The sequence below is a fragment of the Heptranchias perlo genome, chromosome 38, assembly GCF_035084215.1.
Source record: "Heptranchias perlo isolate sHepPer1 chromosome 38, sHepPer1.hap1, whole genome shotgun sequence".
NCBI classification, from domain to species: domain Eukaryota; kingdom Metazoa; phylum Chordata; class Chondrichthyes; order Hexanchiformes; family Hexanchidae; genus Heptranchias; species Heptranchias perlo.
This window is the reverse complement of record NC_090362.1, coordinates 9,256,338-9,284,102: the sequence shown is the minus strand read 5'-3', so window position 1 is coordinate 9,284,102 and position 27,765 is coordinate 9,256,338. Positions and strand designations below refer to the sequence as shown.

Below are 27,765 nucleotides of genomic sequence, written 5' to 3'. Positions count from 1 at the left end.
CAACACCACCTGCACGTTCCCCTCCAAGTCACACACCTTCCCGACTTGGAAATATATCGCCGTTCCTTCATCGTCGCTGGGTCAAAATCCGGGAACTCCCTTCCTAACAGCACTGTGGGAGAACCTTCACCACTAATTCTCCAACAACGTTCACCTGAGGAAGGAGGAAGCTTGTGAATTTAAAATAAAATTGCTGGACTATAACTTGGTGTTGTAAAATTGTTTACAATTGTCAACCCCAGTCCATCACCGGCATCTCCACATCGTAGTTCTAGGAGAAGGAGAGATGGACAGTGAGTGTGGAGCAGCCCATTCTGGTCTGCACAGAATAAACCACACCCCTCCCCCGGATGCTCTTTGAAGCCGCGGGTGGATCAGCTTCAGATCGAAGTGTTTCCCAGTCTCGATTCACCATGTTTGAGATCAGCTTCTTTTTGTGTTTGTTTCTGGGCTGCGCATCGACCAGATTTTCACCCCGACTGAAACTGGACCTGAGAGGTGAGCAGCGGGGGGTCGGGTCCCGGGTCCCAGTCCCCAGGCTGAGGGTCTTTAAGATGTAACTGTGTCGCTCAGAGCTTTCAATAAGGAGCAAGCGGGCGATGTTTAAATGGGAGACACGGGATTGCGGCATTTGCTGATTGATTTGTTTATATTTTCTCCTTGTAATTTGCGGGGCGATTGGACACCGAGCTTGTCTCACATTGCTGTTCACAAATTGTGGGTCTGGGTTGGGATTTTATATCTCTCTTCTCTCTATCTCTCTGTCTCTATTTCTCTCCATCTCTCTCTCTCTCTGTGTCTCTCTCTCTCTCTGTGTCTCTGTTTCTATCTCTCTATCTGTCTCTCTCTCTCTCTCTCTATATATATATATCTGTTCTATCTCTCTCTTCTATGTCTCTCTCTCTCTATCTCTATAACTATCTCTGTCTCTCTATCTCTCTCTCTGTGTCTCTCTCTCTGTCTCTGTTTCTATCTCTCTATCTGTCTCTCTCTCTATATATATATATATATCTGTTCTATCTCTCCTATGTCTCTCTGTATCTCTGTCTATCTCTATAACTATCTCTGTCTCTCTATCTCTCTCTCTATGTCTCTTCTATCTCTGTCTCTCTAACTCTGTCTAGTTTCTTTTGCAATGAAGTTTCCCATTCCGCCACTCAAAGTACAGAGGCAAAAGTAACCTATTTATTGCATTTAGCGTTAAACATGCTTCTTGTCGCCATCTCTGATCTCAGTGGGGAGAATTTGAGTAACAACAGAAGATGTCAGAAGTGTCGAGCAGGCCAAGTCTGAATTGGCAAAAGCAGAGTGACAATTTAATGTTTCAGATACAAGTCATCAGAACTGAAAGCCAAAAGAAAAACATCGGCAGGAAACATGGGATTGAAGGGAAATAGTGGCTCCTGTAATTAAGGATTGAAGTTCACGGGTTGAATGAGCTGCAAACTGCTCAATATAAAACAGTTTTAAAACGAAAAAAGCCAAATACTGCAGATGCCGGAAATCTGAAATAAAAACAGGAAATGCTGGAAACACTTTGCTGGTGTTCAGGTTGGGATTGATTAGATTGCTTTAAGTGTTTCTTAATTTCTTTTTCTTCCTGTCCTTTTCCAGTGGCAGGAGGGTCAGTAACCAGAGGACACAGATTTACGTTAATTGGCAAAAGAACCAGAGGGGAGGTGCAGAGAATTTTTTTTACGCTGGGAGTGGTTATGATCTGGAACGCGCTGCCTGAAAGGGCGGTGGAAGCAGATTCAGTTGTAACTTTCAAAAGGGAATTGGATAAATACTTGAAAAGGAAAAATTTGCAGGGTCATAGGGAAAGAGCAGGGGAGTGGGACTAATTGGATAGCTCTTTCAAAGAGCCGGCACAGGCAAGATGGGCCGAATGGCCTCCTTCTGTTCAGTATGATTCTATATTCATTGTCAAGTTAGAGGAAGGTCCTGAATTTCCAATCACCATGATTGTCATTTCTTTCAAATGACATGTTCCTTTCCATGTCTATTGTGTTATCATTAATCAGTAAAGCCCTTTATATCTTTACAGATGAAATTAAAGATCGAGTCATATTTATGTCGAGTGAAGAATACATGACCACCCTTCATGAAGGAAACACCGTTTATGTTGGTGGAAAAGCAATTCTTTATCAGATAAACTTTGAACAAACTCCCCCGACAGTAAAGGTACGGTAGAATCAACCTGCTCCTGATACATTAATGGGAAGCAACATCCTGACCAGTACCAGATATTAGTAGAATTACAGATGGACAACAGACAATCTGTGGAGGTTCGAGATTTCCCAGCCTTGTTTTGTCACGTTGAGTGTGACGACTACCCGTGGACATTTGCTTTCTGATCAGCTGTTCTTGCTTGCACCTATTAAGGGCCAGTTCCAGGGTCGTGTTGCAGCCTCAAGTGTTCAGTGATGTAGAAACAGAAAAAAGATATTTTTCAGAAAGACTACAGTGGCGATAATCAAGTATTTTTCTAAATCTGATGAATTTATCAGGAACAACCAATGAGTTTAATTTATAGCCGTTTCTTTAACATCACGTCCATCCCCACCCTGACACCGTGAGACGGTGCTGGCGGCCTTTGGTAAAGTCGGTGATCTGGTACACTGGGGTTCAGCAGAGTGCAGTACTGCTGTAGTTTACTTGTGCCCAGACTGCCCTCTCAGGTGGATGTAAAAGATCCCACGGCACTATTTGAAGAGGAGGGGAATTCTCCCCGATGTCCTGGCTAATATTTATCCCTCAACCAATACCTAAAAACAGATTATCCGCTCACTTACACATTGCTGTTTGTGGGACCTTGCTGTGCACAAATTGGCTGCCGTCTTTCCTACAATACAACAGTGACTATACTTCAAAAGTTCTTCATTGCCTGTAAAGCGCTTTGGGTTGTCCTGAGGTTGTGAAAGGCACTGTATAAATACAAGGCTTTTTTCTTTACAACCCATTGTAAGATGCTACAACGGTAATTAAATACTGAACTGGTATCGGAATTGTGCACAGCCTCACAATGGTGCAATAAAGGATTAAAATCAGCTGTGTTATATTTTCTATTAAAGAGGATTGCTCAAAATCACTCACTGCCTTTATCTCTTCATCTTCCAGATCCGAGTGCCTGATGATAATGAAGCAATCGAACAATGCAAAAAGAGCAAGTCGGTGAGTTCTGCTCTGGAAAATCTTTCAGTTCATTTCACTTTATTAAAACTCTACGATTAAAAGGAACACCCCAGGAGAAGACTCTGTAATGGTCTTATAATCGAGTATTTATACAATCCTCTCCCCAGCTGCTTTTCTCAAATTTATTTGTTATTAAGTAAAAACTGAAACTCTTGTGTGGCTAACTGGCTTCCCCATGAAAGCCACCATTTTTGCACCATTCCTGAAATCTCTCTCCCCATTTGCCAGTCCTCGCCTCATACCTACCAACCACTGTACTTTATAGCCAGGTAGCCTGCCTCGACCTCTGCCTCAGCCCATCTGCTACTGAAACCCTCATTTATGCTTTTGTTACCTCGACTTTTTCAATGCTCTCCTAGCCCGGCCTCCCATGTTCCACCCTCCATAAACTTAAGCTCATCAACAACTCTGCTGCCCGTATCCTATCCCACTGACCCTTCACCCCTGAAGCTCCCTGACCTCTCCTCCTTTAAGTCAATCCTTAAAACCTACCTCTTTGCCCATGCTTTTAGTCACCCCAACAACTATCTCCTTCTTTGGGTCTGTGTTAGTTTCTTGTCTTATTACCCTCCTGTGAAGTGCATGGGATGTTTTTCTATGAGTGAACATTATTGCCATTTTGAAATGCATCATTTGGCCTGCTGGCTTGGCAGCGATGCCACACTCCCAAAAGTTCGACTGTATACTTCCCACTTCAAATTTTTTTTTAAATGATTCGCTACATTCCTCTTCAAGGGTCCAATTGATGACCCGGGCTCCAATTCCACCATCTCTGAGGCCGATATGCCTCTTTCTTTTCAGCTCTGAAGATTTGCTCAGCCTCTAAGAGGTCCGGGATGCAGGAACTCCCAGCATTGGGAGTCTCCGGCCCTGCCCCCACCCCATCGGCGGCCTTGTTTGGAGAGAGGCCCTGGCTCCACCCCAAACAAGGCCTCATCCAGGTCCCGGCCTATTTCCAGGCCACACTTCCGTTGGAGGTAGTGCGCTGGGAGGGCTGTGGCGTTTAGGCCCCGAGATTTTTCATATATTACAGATATCAGGAGAAACCCATTCTGAACAATATGTCTCTTTCAATGGGTATCTGCGGTATTGTGTCTCGTTTTTAACAATGTTTAAACATTTCTGACCTTTATTTAATTCCAGGATTACTGTGAGAATTTTATCATGGTCTTGCAAAAATTCAACACAAGTCACATTCTTCTGTGTGGAACCAATGCTCGGACACCACGATGTTGGTTACTTGTAAGTAATTCAGGATAAATTCTTAAATTTATTAATTCTAAAATCCCCTTCTTGTGACTTTCACATTAAAGTTTCAACCAAAGTTGGGTAGAGAGACAGCACGGAGGGAGCCCGAACACACTGGGGGCAATTTTGACTTTGTGCGGTGGTGTATAACAGGCGATATCGGATCACCCGCCCGTTAGACATCTCTCCCGATCGGGCGGGGTGTGTAACGGGCGGCTGACCCGATATCGCCTGTTATACACCATCGCCCAAAGTCAAAATTACCCCCACTGTGTCACAGGTTGGTGGGATTCAGGCCTGAGCCCATGATTGGCCAATTTGACGATTTCCTAGTCTATGTCATACCATCAGAGGACAGGTGTTTCTAAACAAATAAGGGCAAGAGAATGAACAGGAGAGCCTTCCCCTGAAGCACTTCAGCATTCCTCCTATCAGCCAGTGACAGGGCAACATGGATCGAGATCTCGGAGCAGGTTCACTGGACTCTCCTTTTGGTAAGAGTAGGTCGTGCTCTTTGGGGAGATCTGGAGACCAGTAAGGAAGAAAATATTTCAATAACTTGCTTGGCCACCATTTTATTAGTTTATTTACAAACCTGCAATGGAATAGCCTAAATCCCATTGAAAGCTGCCACTTTGATGTGACATCAGTGCGATTAAAATGATCTTCCTCCTTAAACAAGACAAATTTACCAAACGCATTTTCATGGGCGTGCCTCTAAAATGACTGACATCATTTCAAAGGATGGAGTCAAATTCTATTAAACAGTCATGTTTCTCACCTACTTTGGTACTTGGACTGTTTCTGAGTGCTCTTATTTCTGATAAAATACTTTCTGAGACAAAAAAACAGATTCCAGTGAATCGAGGGACAAGAATATGGGAATTGCTGGGCGATAAAAGACCAAGGTCCATCTAGTTCACCTCTACCATCCTGGTAGTCGCTTGATACAATGATGATGGAGTTATTTCCATACATGTTGTTTTCTTTCCATTTCAGTAATAATCCCTTCCTTGACTACTGCTCGTCTGTTAAATGAGATTAATCCATTGATTTCAACAATAAAGATACTAACCAACATTTTCTCTTACAGTTTAGAAATGAATTGAGTCCATTTCTTGACGAAAATAGAGGCCCCTTAGGACATGGTGTCTGTCCTTTCACTCCGAAACAGAGCGTCACTTCATTGGTTGTGGGTAGGTCCCCTCTCAATTGAAATTCAGAATCCTTTGTAGACCAAGTACCAACTCACTCAGTTGTGTGTGTTTTTACTTCGAATTACAGGAGAAAGACTCTATTCAACAGCACCTTTATATTCAAATGGGTTCGGTGTGGATCTTCGAGGTTTTAGAAGTGAAGGTGAAAATTCATGGTTACATTCTTTGGACGAGTGGATGAAGGGTAAGTGTGAACACTGTAGTTTTTCGCACTCTTTAAATGTTTTGATCTGCGTATATCTCTTTCCCTAGTTCACTGCTGCAGGGTTGTCATATCTTTTCCATCTCCAATTTTCTCCCTTGAATTTTCTCTCGTTAAAGCAGTACCTCACGGCGGGATCGGTTCCGTGAGTGTCACCTGACAAGTGTCACGCACCGCAGCAGTTACAAGCCCGGGGATAGGACACCGACCTGAATTTTCCCTTCTGGGGACACTGAGGCCTGTCGATCTCCACCCGCACCCCCCATCACATTGGTTGAGATCAAGTATCTCAGCATGGACTGGGGATTGAACCGTGTTTGGCTCGATGGATATGGGGATCGGGCGGGAAAGTGGAGTTGAGGCAGAAGATCAGCCATGATCATATTGAATGGCGGAGCAGCTCGAGGGGCCGTGTGGCCTATTCCTGCTCCTATTTCTTATGTTCTTATGTTCAGTGTCACACCAAACACTGCATTTACTCACTGAGTTATAGAGAAGACCGTCATGGTGATATGGTCTGGGTTCATTTTCATTTCAAACTTCTGCTTATATTTTTAACAACAAGGAAATAATGGCTCCAACCCTTGGGTATTCATTTACTGCCTGTTTTTTCACTGGTAATAATGGGCTGAGGGCAGCACTCCACAATCATGGGGATAGAACTTGGACCTCGTTATGCCCATTTCACAGACATAAAATGGACGCAACACGGCCCAATTTTGGGGACCATCGTCCTGCGCCCTAAGGATGCCTGAAAAACGTCCGACCTGAAATTGGGCTGCCTAAACCAGATTCTATGATCTATGATTCTATGAAAAATGTTCCTGTGGAGCCAGGAGGAACAGGAGTGCTTCCCCGACCGAACAGACATCATGATCACGACTCCCCCATTGCCCGTTCCAACCTCCCTCCCCCTCCCAGGACTCTGTGCTCCTCAGATGCGTGAGCTGGTCACCTTCGAGTATCTCATCAAAATAGCCATTGCTCAAAGGAAACCTTGACCGTGAACGTTGAGAAACTATTTAAGTTTTGAGGGGTGGGGGGGAAGGGGGAAGGGATTGACGTAGACTCCGATCCTTTCCTCACCCAATATCCCCAAATGCGCACTTGGAGCAGGAGACATTGGATAATGATTGGGACTGGGAACCCTGGCCGAAATTCTCCCTTGGCCTATGGGCAATGAGACCAGTTGTCGCCCCCTCAATAATCCCGTCTGAGATCAGTGAACTCAGCACAGACCAGATCAGGCAACTTGGCATTTCCTTGGTCTGTATGGCTCAGTGAGTCATTGGCCAAATTCCCTGAACCATCAGGGGGCCAGATGGGATTATTCAACTTGTGACATTGAGGGATCCTGGGGCAGTTCAGCAGAACATATTTTTCTTTAAACGGGTGAGGGCACCCCCAGAAGAACTGGTGCTTTACAGTTTATCAATATTAACAAACGGCTGGAACCAATACCAGGGACCCTGGATTTCATTTCGTAAATATCCGGCTGCTATTTTGTGCTTTGTGTTTCCTCTCTCTGCAGTGACAGAGACAGACTGGTTCCCCAGTAAAACAAAATCCAAGTGATATATCAATGTAGCAGAAACAAAGAATGAAGCAATACTGTACTGGTGACTGATTTATCGACAAGGAACAGCTGAGTCTCAGTTCCTCTTAACATGAGGAAGCTGAAGTTTCTTGTCACGTTGTCCAGTAAATAGTTTCTATTTTGTTTGTCGGGTTGCTGTGTTTCAAAGTTGGTTAGCAGGACTCCACTGTTCAAAACTTCACTCGATTTGACTCTGCATCAGTGGTTTCAATGGAACCTGTGGACTAGTGAGACACGTACAAGACAGGGTCACACAGGGAGATCACACATTCTGTAATCTCAGTAGAACTCCTCCTCTTTTGACGTGACATAAAAGACAGATGGAAAACCCAACACTTGCACCATCAGTGACGGCATGAATGAACACAGCCTCGCCCGGGCAGACTTTCCCAAAAAATGGGGAGGTGTGTGACCACAGGATATCGAAAAATCTGGAGCTTCAAATGTTTAAACTGTATGTAATGTCACCCGGACCCTTAAATTACATTATGTGGGGATCAAGCCCCACTCCGGACTTGAGCACAAAATCTAGGCTGATACTCCAGTGCAGTGCTGAGGGAGTGCTGCTCTGTCGGAGGTGCCTCCTTTTGGATGAGACATTAAGCCGAGGCCCCGTCTGCCCTTTCAGGTGGATGTAAAAGATCCCATGGCACTATTTCGAAGAAGAGCAGGGGAGTTCTCCCCAGTGTCCTGGCCAATATTTATCTCTTGACCAACATCATTAAAACAGATGATCTGGTCATTTATCACGTTGCTGTTTGTGGGATCTTGCTGTGCGCAAATTGGCTGCCACGTTTCCTACATAACAACAGTGACTACACTTCAAATGTACTTCGTTGGCTCTAAAGTGCTTTGGGGCATCCTGTGGTCGTGAAAGGCGCTATATAAATGAAAGTTCTCTGTTTCTTTACATGTTGGCGCAGACTCCCAGCCATCTTTTATTTTCCGTGTCTGTAGTCTCCAATTTAAGATGTGCTGCCCCTGATCTGTCCTCCCCTAGTCTTCATATTCTATTATTGGTCTATAATCCTGCTTTCTTTTGTTTAGATCCGAAGTTTGTAGGAATGTCACCAATGGACGACCTGGTTTACATCTTCTTCAGAGAAAAGAATTTGCCAGAAAATCCCGACATTGACCCCTGGATATCACGGATTGCCCGTGTGTGTAAGGTGGGTGAGTCCAACGTAGGATGGCGTGACTTGCTGCCATTTTCAGCTGGATCTTTATTATATCATCGTGAATCTTCACTAGGACCTGTTGTCCCCTTTTTCTGAGGGATGTGGTCTAACTGGGGAGACAGAAGGTGTGGGGAGGGGGAATACAGTGCTGTTGCTGTCTGTTCTCAGTGTTCCATGGGACACCTTTGTTGAAAATTGACATCCCAACACTGAGGTAGATTTTCAACGCACTGCCCTGGTGTCGAACTGATTTTGCGGATTGGCCCGTTATAGAAACCGCCCACTTTTCGTTTCCTTTGAAAGCGAGTGGTCGAGCCACTTTATTTATAAAACTGGTGAATGTATTTATATCTATCCCTGGACCTTTTCCTCTGACACTGACCTGTCCTGGTCTCCCTCCTGTTTGGGCAGTGAACCCATTGCAGACAAATTCCAGGAGCAGCTTCGGCTTTGAAAGGCAGAATCTGGAATTACAAAAAGATGATAAAGTTGAGTTCGATCCTGTCCTCACCTCAGGTTGCCACCGAGATCTGAGCGTTCCTCCAAATCTGGCCTTTTGTGGATCCCCGAGTTCCTTTGCCCCACCATTGGCCGTGCCTTCAGCTGCCAAGGCCCTAAGCTCTGGAATTCCCTCCCTAAACCTCTCTGCCCCTCTACCTCTCTCTCCTCCTTTAAGATGCTCCTTAAAACCTACCTCTTTGACCAAGCTTTTGGTCACCTGCCCTAATATCTCCTTAAGTGGCTCAGTGTCAGATTTTGTCTGATAACGTTCTGGTGAAGTGCCTTGGGACATTTTACTATGTTAAAGGCGCTATATAAATGCAAGTAGTTGCTGTTGATTCTTGGGGCAATTAATTAGAAAATGGTGTTGAATCAAACGATCACTTTCTACCAAACTTAACAAATATCTGAAACTGGTGCTATTCGTACAGAAAGGCAGACTGCAGTCTGTATTCACACATTACTGTGTAACTCCATATCTCATTGTAAAATCATTACTCTGTAGTCACACAATCACGATCGATGCCTCCCATTTGTTTATATCACAGTGCTTGCAAGAGGTGCTCACTGATGCCACAGTGTAAGGGTTTAAGGTGGCTCTCAGTGCTGTCAGTCATTGGGACCATACTTTCTGGTCACCTTGTGATAGACAGGTCTCCACTCCAGCTCTCCTAAGTGGTTTACTGTATACGTGATGGAATATTACAGGATCTGATCTCTTTTCTCTGAAGGACGACAGAGGTGGTTCGAGATCTTTCTTGCTCCATAAATGGACGACCTTTCTAAAAGCACGACTGTTGTGTAATGTGCCCTCGGACAATGTGCATTTCAACAGGATTGAAGACGTCTTTATTGATCGATCGACCACTGAGAGTGAAGTCAGAGTTTATGGAATATTCAGCAGTAATTGGTGAGTCCATAAGAACTGCAGAATAGGTCGAAAATATAAACATAACACAAAAAGAAACAGCTGGTCCATCAAAGCCTGACCCATCCCGACATGGTACAACCTGCTCGCATCATCAACCCCTTAAAGGAACAAGCCAAGTTTAGGAGCAAAATAATACATTGTGTGTTACATGGGATAATGCTCCTGTTATTATTAAGTATTGTATCAGCTGACCGGCCGTGAGCAATGCCATGGGAGATCTGCTAATCTGATCAATAAGAAAGTGTTCCATTTTTATTGGGCTATCAGCAGTAAGGATGTGACAAATAGTTTAGAATTTTTCATCTTTATTCATTTAAGTGTCAAATACCGGGGAAAGATTTAATTTTTAGCCACCTCTGGGCTAGTGTGGGCATGGAGAGAGGGCAGGATTGGGTTTGGTTGCGATGCCCAGTGTGTGGGCTCATACACTGAGAAAGGGTGCCTGAGGGAAGTGCCAGAGGGGTCCCAGTGCCCGTGAATCTGCACTCTGATATAAACCAGACTCAGATCTCCTGCACTCAGGAGAGTAGAAAATGAAGCAATAGTTTTTAAAAATCGACCAGTTTGTCCCATTCAGGCGGAGGACATTTTATCTAAACTCAGCCAGGAAAACCCTGGTTTGGGCCTTCGATTTTATTACCTTGCAACAGAATCAATACAATTCTTCTTATTTCTATTTCTTAACCTGAACATTCCATCAAACAACTTGCCTTTTTTCCAGGAATGCGACAGCAATTTGTGTTTACTCCATGAAGGACATTAGTGATGTGTTCAGAACGTCCCCTTTTAAAGGTCTCACGGATGGTACTCCTGAACCGAGACCAGGCACGGTAAGAAACTGTAGACTGTTCATCGATTGCATGGATTGAGCTTTCGTTATCCAGAATACACGACTGATGTACTTAGGGTTAAGAGATTGATTATTCAGCGAGGATTGATAAACTGGGTTATCTATATTTTTATTGCACTAGTCACTCTCTCATGGTGTTGCACATGGGGAGTGAAGACTAAGTGTAGTCTTCAGGTGAAGCAGGCTTAGAGAGTGGGTGGTAATTGGACCAAGGTTTGTGGATGTAATTCAGTCACACTTTAAAGTCATATGTTCTAGACTGGACTATTCCAATACTCTCCTGGCCGGCCTCTCACCCAGCACCCTCCGTAAACTTGAGCTCATCCAAAATCCTGGTGCCCGTATCCTAGCTTGCACCAAGAATTCAATTGGCAGGAACCACGTTTCTTCAGCAAAGGAACTTCCAGGAGACACCTGGCCTGAAGCCGTGCACTTGTTGCTGTTCACGGAGTTTCTTGGACCGATGTCTGGGAGTCTGTCTGACGTCTCGTCTTGGGTAGAGAGCCATATGGTGCAGAGAGACTCGAAAATGCATCTAATCACTAAATAACTGACAAGCTCTCATTGTTCCCACATTATTGCAGTGCGTCAACGACACTCAACTTCTGCCAGACAAAGTACTGAAAGTTTTGCGCGATTATCCTGAAATGGAGAAGCAGATCCATCCCATCAGAGAAGTCCCACTCATGATCAAGAACGAGCTTCACTTCAAGAAAATAGTGGTGGATTACGTTCATGGCTTTCGTGGAACTGTGTCCCGTGTCCTTTTCCTGGCAATGGGTAGGTCCTGCCAGCTATTGGTTTGTTTAGAAGGAACCTGATTTTGCCATTGTAGATTAGTAGCTGCCCAACATATTGATTGTCAACTGTACAGTGGTAAAGTATAATGGATGAGTGGCATATGATGGATGTTTGTGATTGTGGGATAATATTTCAGGTCTTTCTCTAAGTGAAGCTGCGGGGAGGTAAGGAATCATAATTGTAGCTCTTTTCCTGAAGGCAGGTTTGGTTAAAATAGTATTTGTTTGTGGTGTCATCATCCTCATGTTTTTCCCTCTACCCTTTGCTCCATGAAATTTATATGGATAAACTTCATGCTGGAAAGTTTTGGATAGCTCTTTGTCGAAAAAGAAAAGACAAAACCTAAGTCACTCAAGGCGAGAGTTAACATATAGAAGAGGCTGATTGTATCGAATGAGACCCTGATATCAGTGCTGAGGATTTATTGGGCTCTCTCTGTGGGGGTCTCGTCTATCTCGCGTATCGATCTAACTAATGCAGGTAGGACGGCTGATTTTCCAGGAGTAGAGTCCGCCAATCTGCAAGGTGTAGCAAGTAAAGGAAGATGAATATTGGACCTTTCAGGGCTTCAGGACGTCCCAAAGCGCTTCACACACAACAAATTACTTTTGAAGTGTAGTCACTGTCGTTAATTAGGCAAATGTGGTGGCCAATTTGTACACAGCAAGGTCCCACAATCAGCAATGAGATGAATGATCAGACAATCTGATTTAGCAATTTTGGTTGAGGGATAAATGTTGGCCAGGACACCTGCTGAACTCCCCTGCTCTTCTTCAAATAGTGCCATAGCATTTTTTTACATCCACTTGAACCCACAAACGGGAACTTGGCTTAACGTCTCATTCAAAAGACGGCACCTCCAACAGTGCAGCATTCCCTCAGTACTGCACTGGAGTGTCAGCCTGGATTATGTGCTCAAGTCTCTGGAGTGGGACTTGAACCTACAACCTTCTGACGTCAGAGGTTAGAGAGTGTTACCACTGAGCCAAGGCTGACACTTAAAACACTCTGCTCTAAGGAGAAAAACCCCAGTGTCTCGCCACATAACTGAAGTCCCTCATCACTGGTACCATTCTGGCAAATCTTCTCTTCACCCTCTCCAAGGAGTTTCGTAATGATTTAAAAAAGATCTTTTAAGATTGACTCCAAGTATCTCCCCCCCCCCCGAACCCCCACAATCCTGATCCCCCCCAGTGCATCATGTGCTGTACATTGGAAGAAATCTGATTCTATGCAAATGAGCTGACTTTGCATTATATTGTGAGTCCAGCTCTTTCCACTACAGGTTTCTCCCATTATTTAAAGAATGCGAGAGCTAAATTGTTGTACTTACACCATGAGGAGATTAAAGGGTTAATTGTAACTGTCAGGGCTGGTGGAGAACTGGCAACAGCCGATTGGCTGCCCAATAGAAATTCTACTCTGTTTTCCTTTCCTTTGATTTCAGTCAGGCGGAGTATATAATGGAGGACCAATCTGCTGCCACCCGTTTACCATCGCCTCAGAAAAGTTAAAATCAACTCTAAAATAAACTTGGATTCTTTTCACTCCTACAAATAATTCTTTACAACTCACAGGAACACCATCACCTCCAAGTTCCCCTCCAAGTCACACACCATCCCTTCTTGTTCATATCAATGAAGACCGCTCCTTCATCGTCACTGGGTCAAAATCCTGGAAATCCCCACCTAACAGCACTGTGGGAGAACCTTCACCACACGGACTGCAGTGGATCAAGAAAGCTTTCTGATCTTTCTACACCGAGTGCAATCTTTACCTTATGCACTGTCGGAGGTGCCGTTTTCCGGATGAGACGTTAAACCAAGGCCTTGTCTGCCCTCTCAGGTGGACGTTAAAGATCCCATGGCACTATTTCGAAGAAGAGCAGAGGAGTTCTCCTGTCCTGGCCAACATTTATCCCTCAACCAAGTTAATGATTACCATTATATAAAATCAGATAATACGATTAATTTGTTGCCATTAAATACCTTGGATATTTTAAGAACATTGAGGGCCCGAGGTTGTCATGTTTGGATTCTTGGCCCTTCTACATCTGCCGTGAGGGATGTGATTTCATATTGTTTTTATATTTTTGAAACCTTGGGCCTCTTTTTGTTTCCCCCACAGGAGACGGTAAAATCCAGAAGGTTCTTGATACCAGTCAGTCAGCCTTCACCATATCAGAACTTGAGGTTTTAAAGGAACCAGGACCGATCTTATCGATGTCTCTCGACTCTAAAACCGTAAGTGCAAAGGTCAACGGTCATCGTCCTGACCTGGAAATGATAGCCAGCAGTAACATCGAAAAGAAAGATTTTTCTCAATACTGAAGCAAAAAAAATATTGAAAATAATTCTTTGCTTTCTTTCTAGAAACATCTGTACGTTACCTCTGCCAAAGAAATAGTTCGGTTCCCACTGGCTCAGTGTGACAAATATAATAAAAGCTGTGAAACCTGTGTTATGGCCCGAGATCCTTACTGTGCATGGAATCCAGGAAAACGGAAATGTGTCCCCAGCACACCTGATTTTAGGTACGTCTTAAGAACAGCTTTCTATATTTTCAATCTCTTTATGCTAATTTGTTTTCAAACCCACTTCATCTTCCTCTCAAAGGCACATAATCCAGGCTGACACTCCTGTGCAGTACTGAGGGAGTGCTGCACTGTCAGAGGTGCCGTCTTTCAGATGAGACGTTAAACCAAGGCCCTGTCTGTCCTCTCGGGTGGATGTAAAAGATCCCATGGCACTATTTCGAAGAAGAGCAGGGGAGTTCTCCCCACTGTCCTGGCCAATATTTATCCCTCAACCAACGTCACCATATTAAAAAACCAAAAACAGGTTATCTGGACATTACCTCATTGCTGTTTGTGGGATCTTGCTGTGTACAAATTGGCTGCCAGTTTCCTACATTACAACAGTGACTGCACTTCAAAAGTAATTCATTGGCTGTAATGCGCTTTGGGACGTCCTGAGGCCGTGAAAGGTGCTATATAAATGCAAGTCTTTCCTCCTTTCCTTCTTTCCCACCTGTTCCTCACTGAAGTGACCGTTCCTCATTGACGACAATGGGTATTGAGGGGATATCTTCAAGCCAGAGGGCTTGTTCCTGCCAGTACATTTCATCTGTGCAAATTCCTGCTGCCCGTGATTTTCCATTTTGATTATTACTCACTTAGATTGCTGACCCATATCTTGTGCAAGAGCCCAATTTAAATATTTAATAGGTTCATAATTGATGTAAAGGTCAGCAAATCCATTTTCCCATTGATTACGATGGGATCGCACTGTGCACCGACCTGCCGATCTATCGTGAACGTAGAGAGGCTCCGTGTGTAAAGGAGCTTAGAGAGGGACAGAGGCAGTTTTAAGACATAACTTATTGTTTTTTCAGTGGCTCTTTTCTGCTTTTTAAGAAATACTTTGCGTTCTTTTTCTGCCTTTTTTGTTCATTTTTAGCTTTTTTTTAATCCTTTGCTGCGATTTTTTTTTTCCCGGTCGGAAAATGGTCGCAGTTTTTCGATGGAAACTGAAATGTTTTGTTTGCAAAATTCGTTGAAAGGCCGTTGTGATTAAAATCATCACAAGAATTCAGCAAAACAGGAAAGTGGTAAAAAAGGAATGTTGAGTGAAGGGGTCAAAACCAGATTCACCCCAGCTCAGGGAGTGATGAGGCAGAAAGTGAGAGCAGTTACTTTGAAAACATAATTTCATGATTAAAATGGTGCAAGATGTAAGAAAGCATTCCAGGGATGGATGGATGGATGGATGTACAGCAGACACAAGGTGAGATATGAGGACAGGTGACCAAACACGTGAGCACAGACGTAGTAGGTGGTAAGGAGGAGAGAGAGGCGGAGAGGTTTAGGGAGGGAATTCTAGAGCTGAGGGCCGAGGCAGCTGAAGGCACGGCCGCCAATGGTGGAGCGAGCAAGAGGCAAGAATTGGAGGAGTGCAGAGATCTCGGAGCGTTGTAGGTCTGGAGGAGATTGCAGAGATCGGGAGGGGAGAGGCCATGGAGGTGTTTGAACATGAGGATGAGAATTTTAAAATTTACGTGTTGTCGGACTGGGAGCCGAAGTAGGTCATCGAGCACAGGGGTGATGGGACTTGGTGTGAGTCAGGATACGGATAAAGTTTTCCTCATACCAAAATATTTTGTGAAAAAAGTGGCCTAATAAAAGAAAAATTATTTTTAAATGGAAGTCTAACACTACCCTGTAGAAATCTTCCTTGTGACCCCGTAATGAAATCATTCAATCAGTGCTGTTTAGGGCTGTGAAAGCAGTATTGTACAAGCAACTAACCAAGGATCAGAAACTGTGCTAACTCACCAAACCCAACACACAGACTCTAAACTTTATATTGTACTTCCTTTTGCAGGAATCTTATCCAAGATCTTGAAAATGGTGAAATCGATAAATGTTTTGAAGGAAAAGGTGAGATTTCTTTGCGAAACGGCCCAGTAATGTGCACTCTCATTGCTCTGCTCAGAGTCAGGTCTAAATTCACTTTAAAGCTACAACTCACGGGCACTCAGCTTACCGAGGTTACTTGATTTTGTAAGTGGATGATTTATAGGGGAGCAGCCACAATATGGTGCAATAAAATCAAACATTTCCAGCTCAAATGCGTATATTTTTATTGAGGTATTGTATTAATGTAAGTTAATCACTATTTTAAAATTCCTAAGCTTCCACTCAATTTTTTAAGATATGAAATGCAGCCCGATTTCATACCTTTTCCTTTGAATGTTTGGAGGTCACCCTGTTGTGAAATGCACTGGGGGTGAATTTTGCCTGTGGGGAGTGACGATCCGGATTCTTTCCCCTCAGTCTGGTTCAGTAAAAACTGAAGTCGAATACATTTTAAAGTTCAGCACAACTTTAATAGCAGGGTTCTTAGTCTGCAGCATTGATTTGGACTCCTGATAGAGTCCCTCTATGCTGGCAGAGCAAGAACAAAAACATACAGAAATCCACACGTTTTTATACAAATCAATAGGGTTGGAACATACTTAACGAGGGTCAACACCAATCATAAGCCGGGCACAGGTTGCCATGCGAGGTTACATTATTTCCGGCCAATCATAGATCGTCCATGTGCTGATCATGCTGCTGTTAGACATCAAAGGGAATACTTCCTCACCTTCCAACTTGGAATGTTCTTCCCTGTCCCTCTGTTCCTTATCTCCCAACCTGGAATGTCTTTCAACTTTGGCTAAGTTCGTTACCTATATTGATCTGCCATAAACATGGAGACATTCAGACCAGTCCTTGAATCACATCAAAGACTCTACATTGATAAGACCATGCAAACCTGCTGACTACGCAAACATATGGCCCAGCAGGAGGCCAGGCCACCTGTACCAATCTCAGTTACTAACTAATTAACCCTTTCTAACCATTTTGCATTCTGCTTCTTTGCCACGTAGACATTTTAATATTTTACCGAAAACTGACCACGTAGGGATTCTCATTCCCCCCTTTTATCATTTTATGATAACCGATTATTACGGTGCTCACTGGTTCTGCAGGTTCTGCAGCGCAGCAACATTTAAGTAAGCAATAAACTATAAGAATTATAACAATGAATATGACTAGCCCTTGAACTAGAGAAGTCCCAATAGAACACAGACATGTTTCATCAATACGCCTTTGTACTCTTATCTGTTCTCAGGAACAGACTCCTTCTAAACATCTCTCAAGTAAGCTGCGAATGTCCTTGGTCAGCTAAACCTATTCATGTTAGTTTGAAAAGGCTAACATAGTCAAATGTCCTATGGTGCTTTATATTTTGTTTCCAGCCTAACTAGACTGAATGGTACCTTTCAGACCATTTTACACCTGTGAATTGGTGCCCTCCCCATTATATCCCTTAATCCAAATTCTCCCTACAATATCCCGTTAGATGCTGTACCTCATCTTAACCAGGTTCCCTTCGTGTTGGCCACCAGTCCGGGTGGAAGAGAGGCAGAGCATCTGATAATCCTATCAAACTATAATTGTCTTCCCTTTTACATGCACCTTAACCCAGCGGGTGCTACTCCCGGTATCATTAAGATGTGTTCTTAGTTGAAACCACAGAGACAATGGGGACATTCTCACCCAGGCTCTGTTTTACTATCTTTGCCAAACCCTTCATCCTCTGCTTACATTTATTACATGCAATGAAAATCAAGAAGCACATTACAACAAACTGCACTACGACTAATACATATGAAATTAATCTAATCCAAAGATGGATCTGTATATTCAGTCCCAAATTCCAGAGGTCATTTCACCAGGTGGTGACTTTAATTTGGTCAATGTCATGCTTAATGTTGTTATTGTCCTGTTGTAGGTTATAATAAACCTTCTGGGAGAGGCATATCTCCATTCGCAATGCTTTCAAGTATTTAGGCAACAGGGGAACCAGATACCCAAATGTGTCCTGATATGCTTTTAAGTCCTTTCTGACATTCTCAGAAACTTGTACGGTGGTGAGGTTATGCCGGTGTATCTCTACCAGTTCCTCGGGTCCAATCCGAACCAGGACTTCAGAAATGGAGTAGAATTCTGGACTTAAAATATCACAAGTTAGATTGGCATATTTAAACGTTTTCAAATTAGTTGTAACACAGTATTCGCCCTCTCCGGCATATGCCACTTAAGTGGGTTTTAGATCCGCCGCTAGGGCCTCCATGGTACAGTTAATATCCGGATTGGTACCGGTGTTAAACCCACACTGTGCTTCCAGGCTGTGTCCAACACTATGTGGACATACAGTGACAGCATGTCTAGTAACACATCCCTTTAATTTTGTTCCAGCCAATCAGCTTAAATCTACGTCCTCTAGTTCTTGAACCCTCTGCTAGGGGAAACAGGTACTTCCTGTCTACTTTATCTGGGCCCCTCATAATCTTGTAATTTTGTATCCATCGTGCGGATATCTTCTAAATATTGTTTCTCCCAATTTTATTGTTAACTGATGGGAACCTAACCCTGAATTTTGGAAATCCAAATTACTGTGTCCCTCTTTACTTTAATTTCAGTCCTTTTGATTGATACCAGTGTTTCCTGACTGTTTCATTAATTAGTTGGTTTCTCTATGGACCATGTGTCAGTGCCTTGTTTAAAAGGATTTCTCACTCGCCTGGACCACATTAACCATTTTCCTGTTGTGCTGTGGTCAAGTAACTGAGCCTGTCTGAGACTCATTCTTCAATGTATCTTCTTCATGTATCTCCGCATACTAACAGCATCTCATAGGAATGAGCTTAGTGTTCTTGGATATTAACTTTCTGCTGGCCAGTCTCTTCGTCCTCATGGTATTTCCGAACATTTTCCATGGCACACATCATATGTCCTGTAGGATTCAGTCCTGTAAAAGCAACTGGTTTGTTTAAAGAGTGGTTGCAATAGCTCACCAGGCCATAGGCCTTTGTAATCATGTTCTTCATCCTGATCTCCGTTTCAGATGATGGCAACATACATTTGTATCTTTTATGTCCACTGTAGCCATTCTTAGGTTTTCAGGTTATCTTATCAAAAAGATCAGGGGTGTCTCGAGTGCTTATCTCCCCCTGCATGGTCCCGATGTCAGGGTAGTGGCCAGGCTTTTGAGTGTAGTTTTCTCATTATTCATTATAGGCAAGGACACAAATATCTCCACGAGAAAGCTATCAATTTACTATTCTCAACTACACTTTCCTGACTTCCACTAGATTGTATATTTATGCCAGATTGATTTTTTTTATCATGCCCAATTCAATGACTTTAGAGAAATTCCCATATCTCCCCACCTCGAGCATTCTGTCTCGGAAGACAACAAATAGGTTAAAACAAAACAAATCAAAATGTTTTCAAAAGAAGAGAATCAGGTTGATATCACCACGCTGTGACATTTGGTATCCGCTGATGTCTGCAGCTAAAGTCTTAAATCTTTAACACCACTGGATCGTTTCCTGCACCAAATTTCTCCAGCAAAGGTTGCACCGTAACTTTGTAACTACTCTTAGTAATCCTGCACCATCAACACTCACGTGGTCCCAAAAAAAAACCAGGGTCACCTGTTTTAAAAGAAACACAGAAAATCCATTGCGGCTCTTCTTGAGAGCCCAAGTGATTAATTTGTCAAATCTTCATTTATTATTTATTTATCCAAAGGAATAATCCCTATACCCGAAACAAATTTAGAAAACAAAACAGGAGAGAGAAATTGCCTAGTTCCACTCTTGCTCTCTCTCTGAAGCACGCAGCCTGTCTGAAATAAACACTGTCTCTCCCACATACAGATGTACGCAGGGCTGCAGACTGGAATTTCTAACTCCAAGTCCTAATCTCTGTGTTTTCAAGATGTAACCACATTAAGCAGATATCATTAGCAGCCGCCTGCTAAGATACGTTATATTCCTCTTTTATTAATTTATTAATGGTTTGGGCATGTGTTTCTAGCACTGTAGCTATCCTTTGCAAATATATGATCAGCATTTGATCCTCAGACAATTCCTTATCTGTATTTTCATTTATCTTTTAATATATCTTTAATGTGAGACCCTAAATCTCTGACCTTTTGATCTAATGTTGTCAAATCAATGGTGTTAACAACTGAGGCAAAGGCAGTTGCTATATCACTTATCACAGATCTTTACGTCTCCATATTTGCCTATCTCTTTTTACGATGTCCACCTTCATTCCATGTCGCTCTTTGTTTTAACACTTGAGTTAGGAGGTGTTGATCTAATTGTTGAGTTTTCTTAGCATTCTCAATGCAAGTTATATAATTTGTCAGGGAAGGTCTCCCCTCTTTGGTCAGATCTTGTATTCGACTATTAATTTCAAATAAAATTGAATAGCCCCAGAACTTGTCAAAACTTCCTTATCATACTGTGGCAGGGTAAAACTGATAGGTGTTTAGTACCCTGTGTCAGTACATAGCTCAAGTAATGGACTTCCAATTGTCTAACCTATGCTTCCTTTTCATATGATTTGTTTTACATTCCTTTCTTATCAATTTTTCACTGTAGCATGAAAACTTATATCTCAGTCAATTGTAGCCTTTGGCATTTCCGAGTAATTGGGACAATTTTACTAATATAACCTATACCAATTGTTACCTCATGTTCACCTGTGTAATGGTTAGCCTCAGACAGTTCTCAACCGACTGGGTCATTTCTATCTGTTTGAACTGGTCTTGGCATGACAGTCTGGCTTCTTGGGATGGAAGGGGTTAATATTAACTTGCTCTTGTGGTAGGAGTAACTTGATCCTTCTCCCTTCAAAATTTCACTTCACACAGGTTTGACTGATTTTTTTACTTCTCACATGTGTGGATTGCTTTATACTATATTTTTGCACACTATTTTTTCACATACTTTTAGTGGATGTGATTATAATCAACGCTCCGAGCTGTTCCAGCTTTCCGACTTTTCCTATCACAATGATCCTGATAGTTTTTTTAATCTATCCCGTTAATTTTTAACCTCTGTTTAAACCACAGCCAATCACAAAATAAACATTCAAAATGCCAATTTTTTGAAGATCCCATGTCTGGAATTTAACATGCCCACACTTTATAAGAACCAGAATTTAATAGGTCACTTAACCTCAATAACTCCTATTTTAATTCGGCAGTATCAGAATTAAACACACGACAAGACAGATACATTACACAAAGGAAGAAAACACACAAGACACAGTAAGAAGGGGGCGTAGCCCACAACACCAACAAAAAAAACACTGATCAAGACAGGCTTTTTAAAGGGACAGTACACTTAAACAACAAAACCTTTCTTTTTCGGGTCTCTGTCTAGTCACTTAATTCTATCCATATTTTTTTTTACAGTACTGTCTCCATAAAGCAATTAGTTCTTTGGCTGTGGTACCTCTGTTATTTTTCCAAATTAATTCCTGAGCCTTTTTGGCAGCATCTAAGTTTTATCAATAGTTCCTGTTTATATCCAATCACCAGGAACTTAAACCCTGACTACCCTCAGTGATATTAACCACTGACCTACCGCTTACAAGTTATTCCCTCAGTGATATTCGACCACTGACCTCTTCCTGCTATTTCTGTGTATTCGCCAGACTGACCTGAATCTTGTAAGGACGCCACACGAGTGTTAGCGATTGGACGATTCGTCGTCAGACTGACGGATTGGAGGAAAACCGACGTAGTAAATTAAGACTACTTACATCGGGGCGCCATTTCCTTCCTCCGTGTCTGAGACAATCCGCCTCTTACTCCGCGAACTCTCGGTGAACGACCGTTAAGATCCCACCGCTGCCACCAAATGACGATCCGGATTCTTTCCCCTCAGTCTGGTTCAGTAAAAACTGAAGTCGAATACATTTTAAAGTTCAGCACAACTTTAATAGCAGGGTTCTTAGTCTGCAGCATTGATTTGGACTCCTGATAGAGTCCCTCTATGCTGGCAGAGCAAGAACAAAAACATACAGAAATCCACACGTTTTTATACAAATCAATAGGGTTGGAACATACTTAACGAGGGTCAACACCAATCATAAGCCGGGCACAGGTTGCCATGCGAGGTTACATTATTTCCGGCCAATCATAGATCGTCCATGTGCTGATCATGCTGCTGTTAGACATCAAAGGGAATACTTCCTCACCTTCCAACTTGGAATGTTCTTCCCTGTCCCTCTGTTCCTTATCTCCCAACCTGGAATGTCTTTCAACTTTGGCTAAGTTCGTTACCTATATTGATCTGCCATAAACATGGAGACATTCAGACCAGTCCTTGAATCACATCAAAGACTCTACATTGATAAGACCATGCAAACCTGCTGACTACGCAAACATATGGCCCAGCAGGAGGGCCAGGCCACCTGTACCAATCTCAGTTACTAACTAATTAACCCTTTCTAACCATTTTGCATTCTGCTTCTTTGCCACGTAGACATTTTAATATTTTACCGAAAACTGACCACGTAGGGATTCTCAGGAGCGCAGTGCAAGGGGCGAGGGTGCATCTCTGCCCGTGTCTCACTCCGCCCGATTTTCAAATCCATCCCCGCTCGGTAATACCCGGCGGGAAGAAGAGGAGGTATTCCAAGATAAGTCAGAAACTTATTTCTGTCGGGCCAGGGAGGAGCAGGAGTGCTCCCTCCAGTCCCTCAAAGAAGCCTTCAGCCTCCACCCAGCTGATCGCAGACCTCCCCTCCCCCCATCCCCCACCTCCCAGTCATGATGTCCTCTCCATGTCACGATCGCGGCTGACCTCTTTTCCCCTCCTCCTGCAAGCATCAATCTCCGGCATTCCTCCCACTCCCGCAATGGCCCCTCTATTCCCCCTCCCAAGCTCCTGATTGCTGGGGACTGTCCCCGAGAGTCCCCAACTGCAGCTCGCTGCTGCTGGCTTTCCCGCCTAGCAGCCGACCAACCTATCAATCTGACAGGCTGCCGTTAAATTGGGCAGGACCTCTGCATCTCAGGCCTCGACACGTTTCCCAGCTGTTCTCACCCTCCCCCGCCTCCCCGTAAATATCGGGGCCCAAATTTTTGAATCAAGAAACAGAAACATTCATTTGCAATGCAGAAAGTGCAGCAACTAACAGATATCTTAGTTGAGACAGGAGCTAAGAGAGATGGGAAACGAGGGTTAAAAGGAGAGACTTGAGATATTGGAACTATTTACACTGGAGCAGAGAAAGTTAAGAGGAGATTTAGTAGAGGATTTTACAATTATGAAGAGTTTTGATGGTGTGAATAGGAAAAGACTCTTTCTTCTGGTTTGGGAATCAGTAACAATAGGTCACCAATTTAAAATTGGCACTAGGAGAGGGAGGAGAAAGGTTCGGAGAATATTTCTGAATGCAGAGGGTTATTGGAGCATGGAATGTGTTGTAAATGGTTGTGGTTGAGGCAAGGATCATTGCAGAACAGTTTGAAGCAGAGGAAAATACAGAGCTGTGGGGAGAGCACAGAGCGGTGGGATTAGATTGGAACACTGGAGTAAAGAGCTCACACGGATACAATGGATCGAGTGGCCTCCATCTGTGCTGTTTCTGGTTCTCTGAGGTGGAATGTCTGAACTGAAATAATTGATAAAAGGAGTTTAACACTAAAATATATAGAATATTAACCGTTCAGAATGCTCAATTTGTTGAAGACAGCTTTGATAAGACAGCAAACTAATAATTTCTGTTTTCTTCCTCCTAGTTGCACATTTGCGTTCTTCACAGAGAGACCGAGACCATAAAGTCCTCACTCTCCACCTCCATGGGAAAGGTGTACCCATGTATCTCTCGTGTCCAAAGCAATCCTACCATGCAAATTACTCATGGACCTTCAATCACCACGAGGTGCTGGAATGCTCCTCGAATGAAGATGACTGCCTGCTCTTAATAAACAACCTTTCTAAAGACTGTGCCGGCTTTTACGAATGTCATTCAGTTGAAGGAGGACATGAACAGCTTCTTACTTCTTATTTAATTCAGGACAACAGTGGATCTTCAGTATATTTATCCAGATACAGTGTCGCTTTTTGTTCTGTTTTGATGACAGTTGCAGCTCTCATCTTGCAATGAATTTGAGCAATGATTCACCTTCTTGTCCCTTGGCAAGAGAGACGGAAAACAAATTGTCCGTATTTCTTGTTTTAATTCCAGCTGGAAAGTACTGTGGACGAAGACAGGACTAAGCTCTGATCTGATTTCCTCCCTTCCCCGACCCCCTCTGGTCAAATGACCAATGTCCAGGTTTTCAAATGAAGAATGGTGATGGTGATGAAGACTGTTTGTATCTGTGGAACACAAGTCTCGTTCACAAATTTAAATCCCAGCTCTTGGTTCCCATGGAGAAGGCAAAGTAGCTTCCAAATCTTCACTTTTGCTTGTATTTTGGCTCCTTCAGTAGAAACCAGGCTGGTGATTTTCGTGGCTTCTTCTAATTGGCTCAAGTTGTGAAAGAGGTGGACACTTGGACCCACCGACACTTATCCAGCGCGTCCCACCTCCATGTCACTCATAGACGCACACTTCCTGACTACCTGCTTGCCAATCAGCGCAGACCATGGACACCATGGAAGAGCCTCTTTGAACTTTCTGATGTGTGATGGTGTTTCCAAGAAGCAAAAGTGGAATGTTCCCTTCAGTACCAGCCGGCCATGAGTGAAGTATTTTACCAGGGACCAAACGTATCTCCATTCGTAGAATTTACGATTGGTATAACCCATGTAATTCAGGGAAATGGAGTTCAAGATGGCGTCTTGTACATGTAGGCCTAGAATCCTGAGCTGGGTCCAATCATTAAAAGTACTACAAGTAACGGGGAATTTTTTCACCTGGCGACGCACTTACATCATCATCTCTCTTTGTTGGGTAAAATATTCCTCTCACCAATGGCCTCCCCTCTTCTGAAGGTGTTGGCTCTTTGTTGAAAGACCGTTCATGAGCACCGACCGGCTGCCTTCTGGTGCCTCACCCTGGTGACCATTATTGGTGTGCGAGTCTGGCCAGGCTATTTGATCCTGTCCCTACCCAGTGTCCATCTGTGCACGCATCCAGCATTCTGAGGGGGTTTTGATCAGGAAACACGATTCCCATTGTTTGGGGAGTGGGTAACCAGAGGGCATGAATTTAAGATGCAGAACTTTCATGTACTTGCCAGGGTAAAATTGGACAGTTTCAGGCTGCCTCATGTGTGAACCTGTCAGCAATTAGTCTCATTTTCTTGATGGCGAATCCACCAGCAAAAAATATGGAAATCGCAAAGTTGAAAATAACTCCGAACATTTGTTAACAGGAACCGGTGAACTATGTAAATATACGTATAGTAATATTTTTGATAACTCTATTCTGAGACAGAAGGATGTTTTGTATGAGGAACAAAGAACCGGGTTAACTTGAGGCAGGGGAGAACTCTTTCTTTGTGTTTCATATGCTCAGATATTCTTTACTCAGAGAGTGGGCAGAATGTGGAACTTGCTACCTCATGGAGTAGTTGAGGTAAACGGCATAGAGGCATTTAAGGGGAAGAAAGACTTGCATTTATAGAGCGCTTTTTACAACCTCAGGATGTCCCAAAGCGTTTTACAGACAATTAATTTATTTTTGAAGTGTAATCACTGTTGTAATGTAGGAGACGTGGCAGCCAATTTGCGCACAGCAAGATCCCACAAACAGTAATGAAATAAATGTGCAGATAATCTGCTTTAGTGATGTTGGTTGAGGGATAACTATTGGCCAGGACACCAGGAGGAACTCCCCAGGTTTCTTCCAATTGTGCCGTGGGATCTTTTACGTCCCCCTGAGAGGGCAGACGCGACCTTGGTTTAACTCCTCCTCCGAAAGACGGCACCTCTTTTTGAGCTAGATAAGTACATGAGGGAGAAAGGAATAGAAGGATATGCTGATAGGATGAGAGGAGGCTCATCCGGAGAATAAACACTGGCATAGACCTGATGGGCCGAATGGCCTGTTCTGTGCTGTAAAATTCTATGTAACAAAGTGATCTGCTGTAAGGTTGCAGCCTTGGATGTCTTACACCAACTGTGGGTGTTAAACAGGCTGATGTTGGCCCCACTGATGGTCCAGTGAGTATATTTGCCTCAAACTGTGGTTCTGTGCTGCACAGAGTGGAGGGCCCCAGGTTTCATCCATGGTCTGTACCGAGTTACTTTATCTCCGCTAAGGTGGGGATCTAGATTACTGACATTGGCCTCAGCACTTCTGGGCCAGTTCCTGGACAATCAGTCAGGATTTCCACTCTCGATTGCAATCCAGTGACTCTTGCTGGGCAGTGTGGACGATGTGTGAGGACAGGATCAGGCTCGGCTGTGATGTCCCCACAGCTGAATAGTCGCTGTGTGGACTCACGGCTGAAGAACGATCACAAGGGCCAGGCACTGGAGAGCTATCTGCCCCTGTTGAACTCGGACACCAGGTGTTTTTAGAAGAGAGAAAATTGGGAAAACTAAGCAAATAGGTGCGTTAGAACTGAAACTACATAACAAGACTAACATGTGACTCGATGGGATCCTCTGTGGTAGAGCCATGCGACCCGCCTTGGTAACCTATCCCTACCGAGTGCTAGACCATACCGAGTTGTTTGTGAAGTGAATCGCTCTCACAGAGTCCTGAAAGAGCCCAATTCAAAGAGCCAATTTGCCGCAGTGTAAATCGTGACCGAGCTCCACCAATGAAATCATTTAAGAAACAACTAGATGCGACAATGGTGGGGGTGAGGGGGGGATAGGGATGTTCTAAGATGGGCCGAATGGCCTTCCTTATCCGTAAGCATCTTGTGAGAGTAAAGATTCTCAGTAATAGGGGCATGCTATCCAGCCTAATCCCACTTTCCAGCACTTGGTCTGTAGCCTTGTAGGTTACAGCACTTCAAGTGCATATCCAAGTACCTTTTAAGTATTTATTTTAAATATCATGTACAGATGAGCAGAGTCCTCTGCTGTAACTGAGTCGGTTGCCTTTCACCATCAGGGCAACCTGTCTCGAGCTGACTTCACTGAACCCACACCAGTGCTGAGCTGAACTCCTCAGTGCTGAAGTCTGGAGTCTTGTTTCACTGTGAGCAGAGCAAACGCGACTCTGAACTGAGCAAAGTTTGTCTCAGGGCCGATTTCATTATACAGGACAAGTTCATACAGGGCTCTCATCCACAAATTGGCTCCACACCTCTCAAAGTAACTTTGTGTTTCCCTGTGCCTTTTATCTCAATCATTTTTGTTTAATAAATTGTTAAATTATGTAATAACATGTATTAACATGATAATCCATGTTAAGATAAAATACAGATAGATAGGCTTAAAATGCATCCTATGAATGATAGCTACTGACGTCTTTATAATTTGTGATATTTCCATATTTATTTTGCGATTAACTGTGGAAGTGTTTTTTTACTTTGTATTGTATTTCCTTGGAAAGAATACTGTACTTTGATGAACTGAAGTATATTTTTGTACCCGCTCAGGGCTCTGCTTCTTGGGGTCCAGATGTTGGGGACACTTTCGATGTTTGTGACGAACTGATGGGGACAGTTGTTGACATTAAACAGGCTGAAAAGTTCTCACATGGGAACTTGAGAAA

General features: G+C 43.4%; 1 protein-coding gene across 1 annotated transcript; it reads left to right on the top strand.

The window, feature by feature from the left end:
- The first annotated feature begins 346 nt into the window (after positions 1-346).
- LOC137304719 (semaphorin-7A-like) lies at positions 347-27,765 on the top strand. The gene is made up of 14 exons (XM_067973398.1): positions 347-498; positions 2,048-2,184; positions 3,121-3,174; positions 4,339-4,437; positions 5,537-5,639; positions 5,728-5,844; positions 8,507-8,628; positions 9,870-10,048; positions 10,791-10,899; positions 11,504-11,699; positions 13,848-13,963; positions 14,093-14,253; positions 16,103-16,158; positions 23,882-27,765. Exons 1-14 carry the CDS (start codon positions 351-353, stop codon positions 24,247-24,249), a joined length of 1,965 nt encoding a protein of 654 aa, XP_067829499.1. The 5' UTR covers positions 347-350; the 3' UTR covers positions 24,250-27,765.

Coding starts and splice junctions, on each gene's coding strand:
- LOC137304719 (XM_067973398.1), top strand. CDS start 351: ATGCTCTTTGAAGCCGCGGGTGGATCAGCTTCAGATCGAAGTGTTTCC. Junction 499..2,047: donor ACTGAAACTGGACCTGAGAG/GTGAGCAGCGGG, acceptor ATATCTTTACAG/ATGAAATTAAAGATCGAGTC. Junction 14,254..16,102: donor CCCAGCACACCTGATTTTAG/GTACGTCTTAAG, acceptor TTCCTTTTGCAG/GAATCTTATCCAAGATCTTG.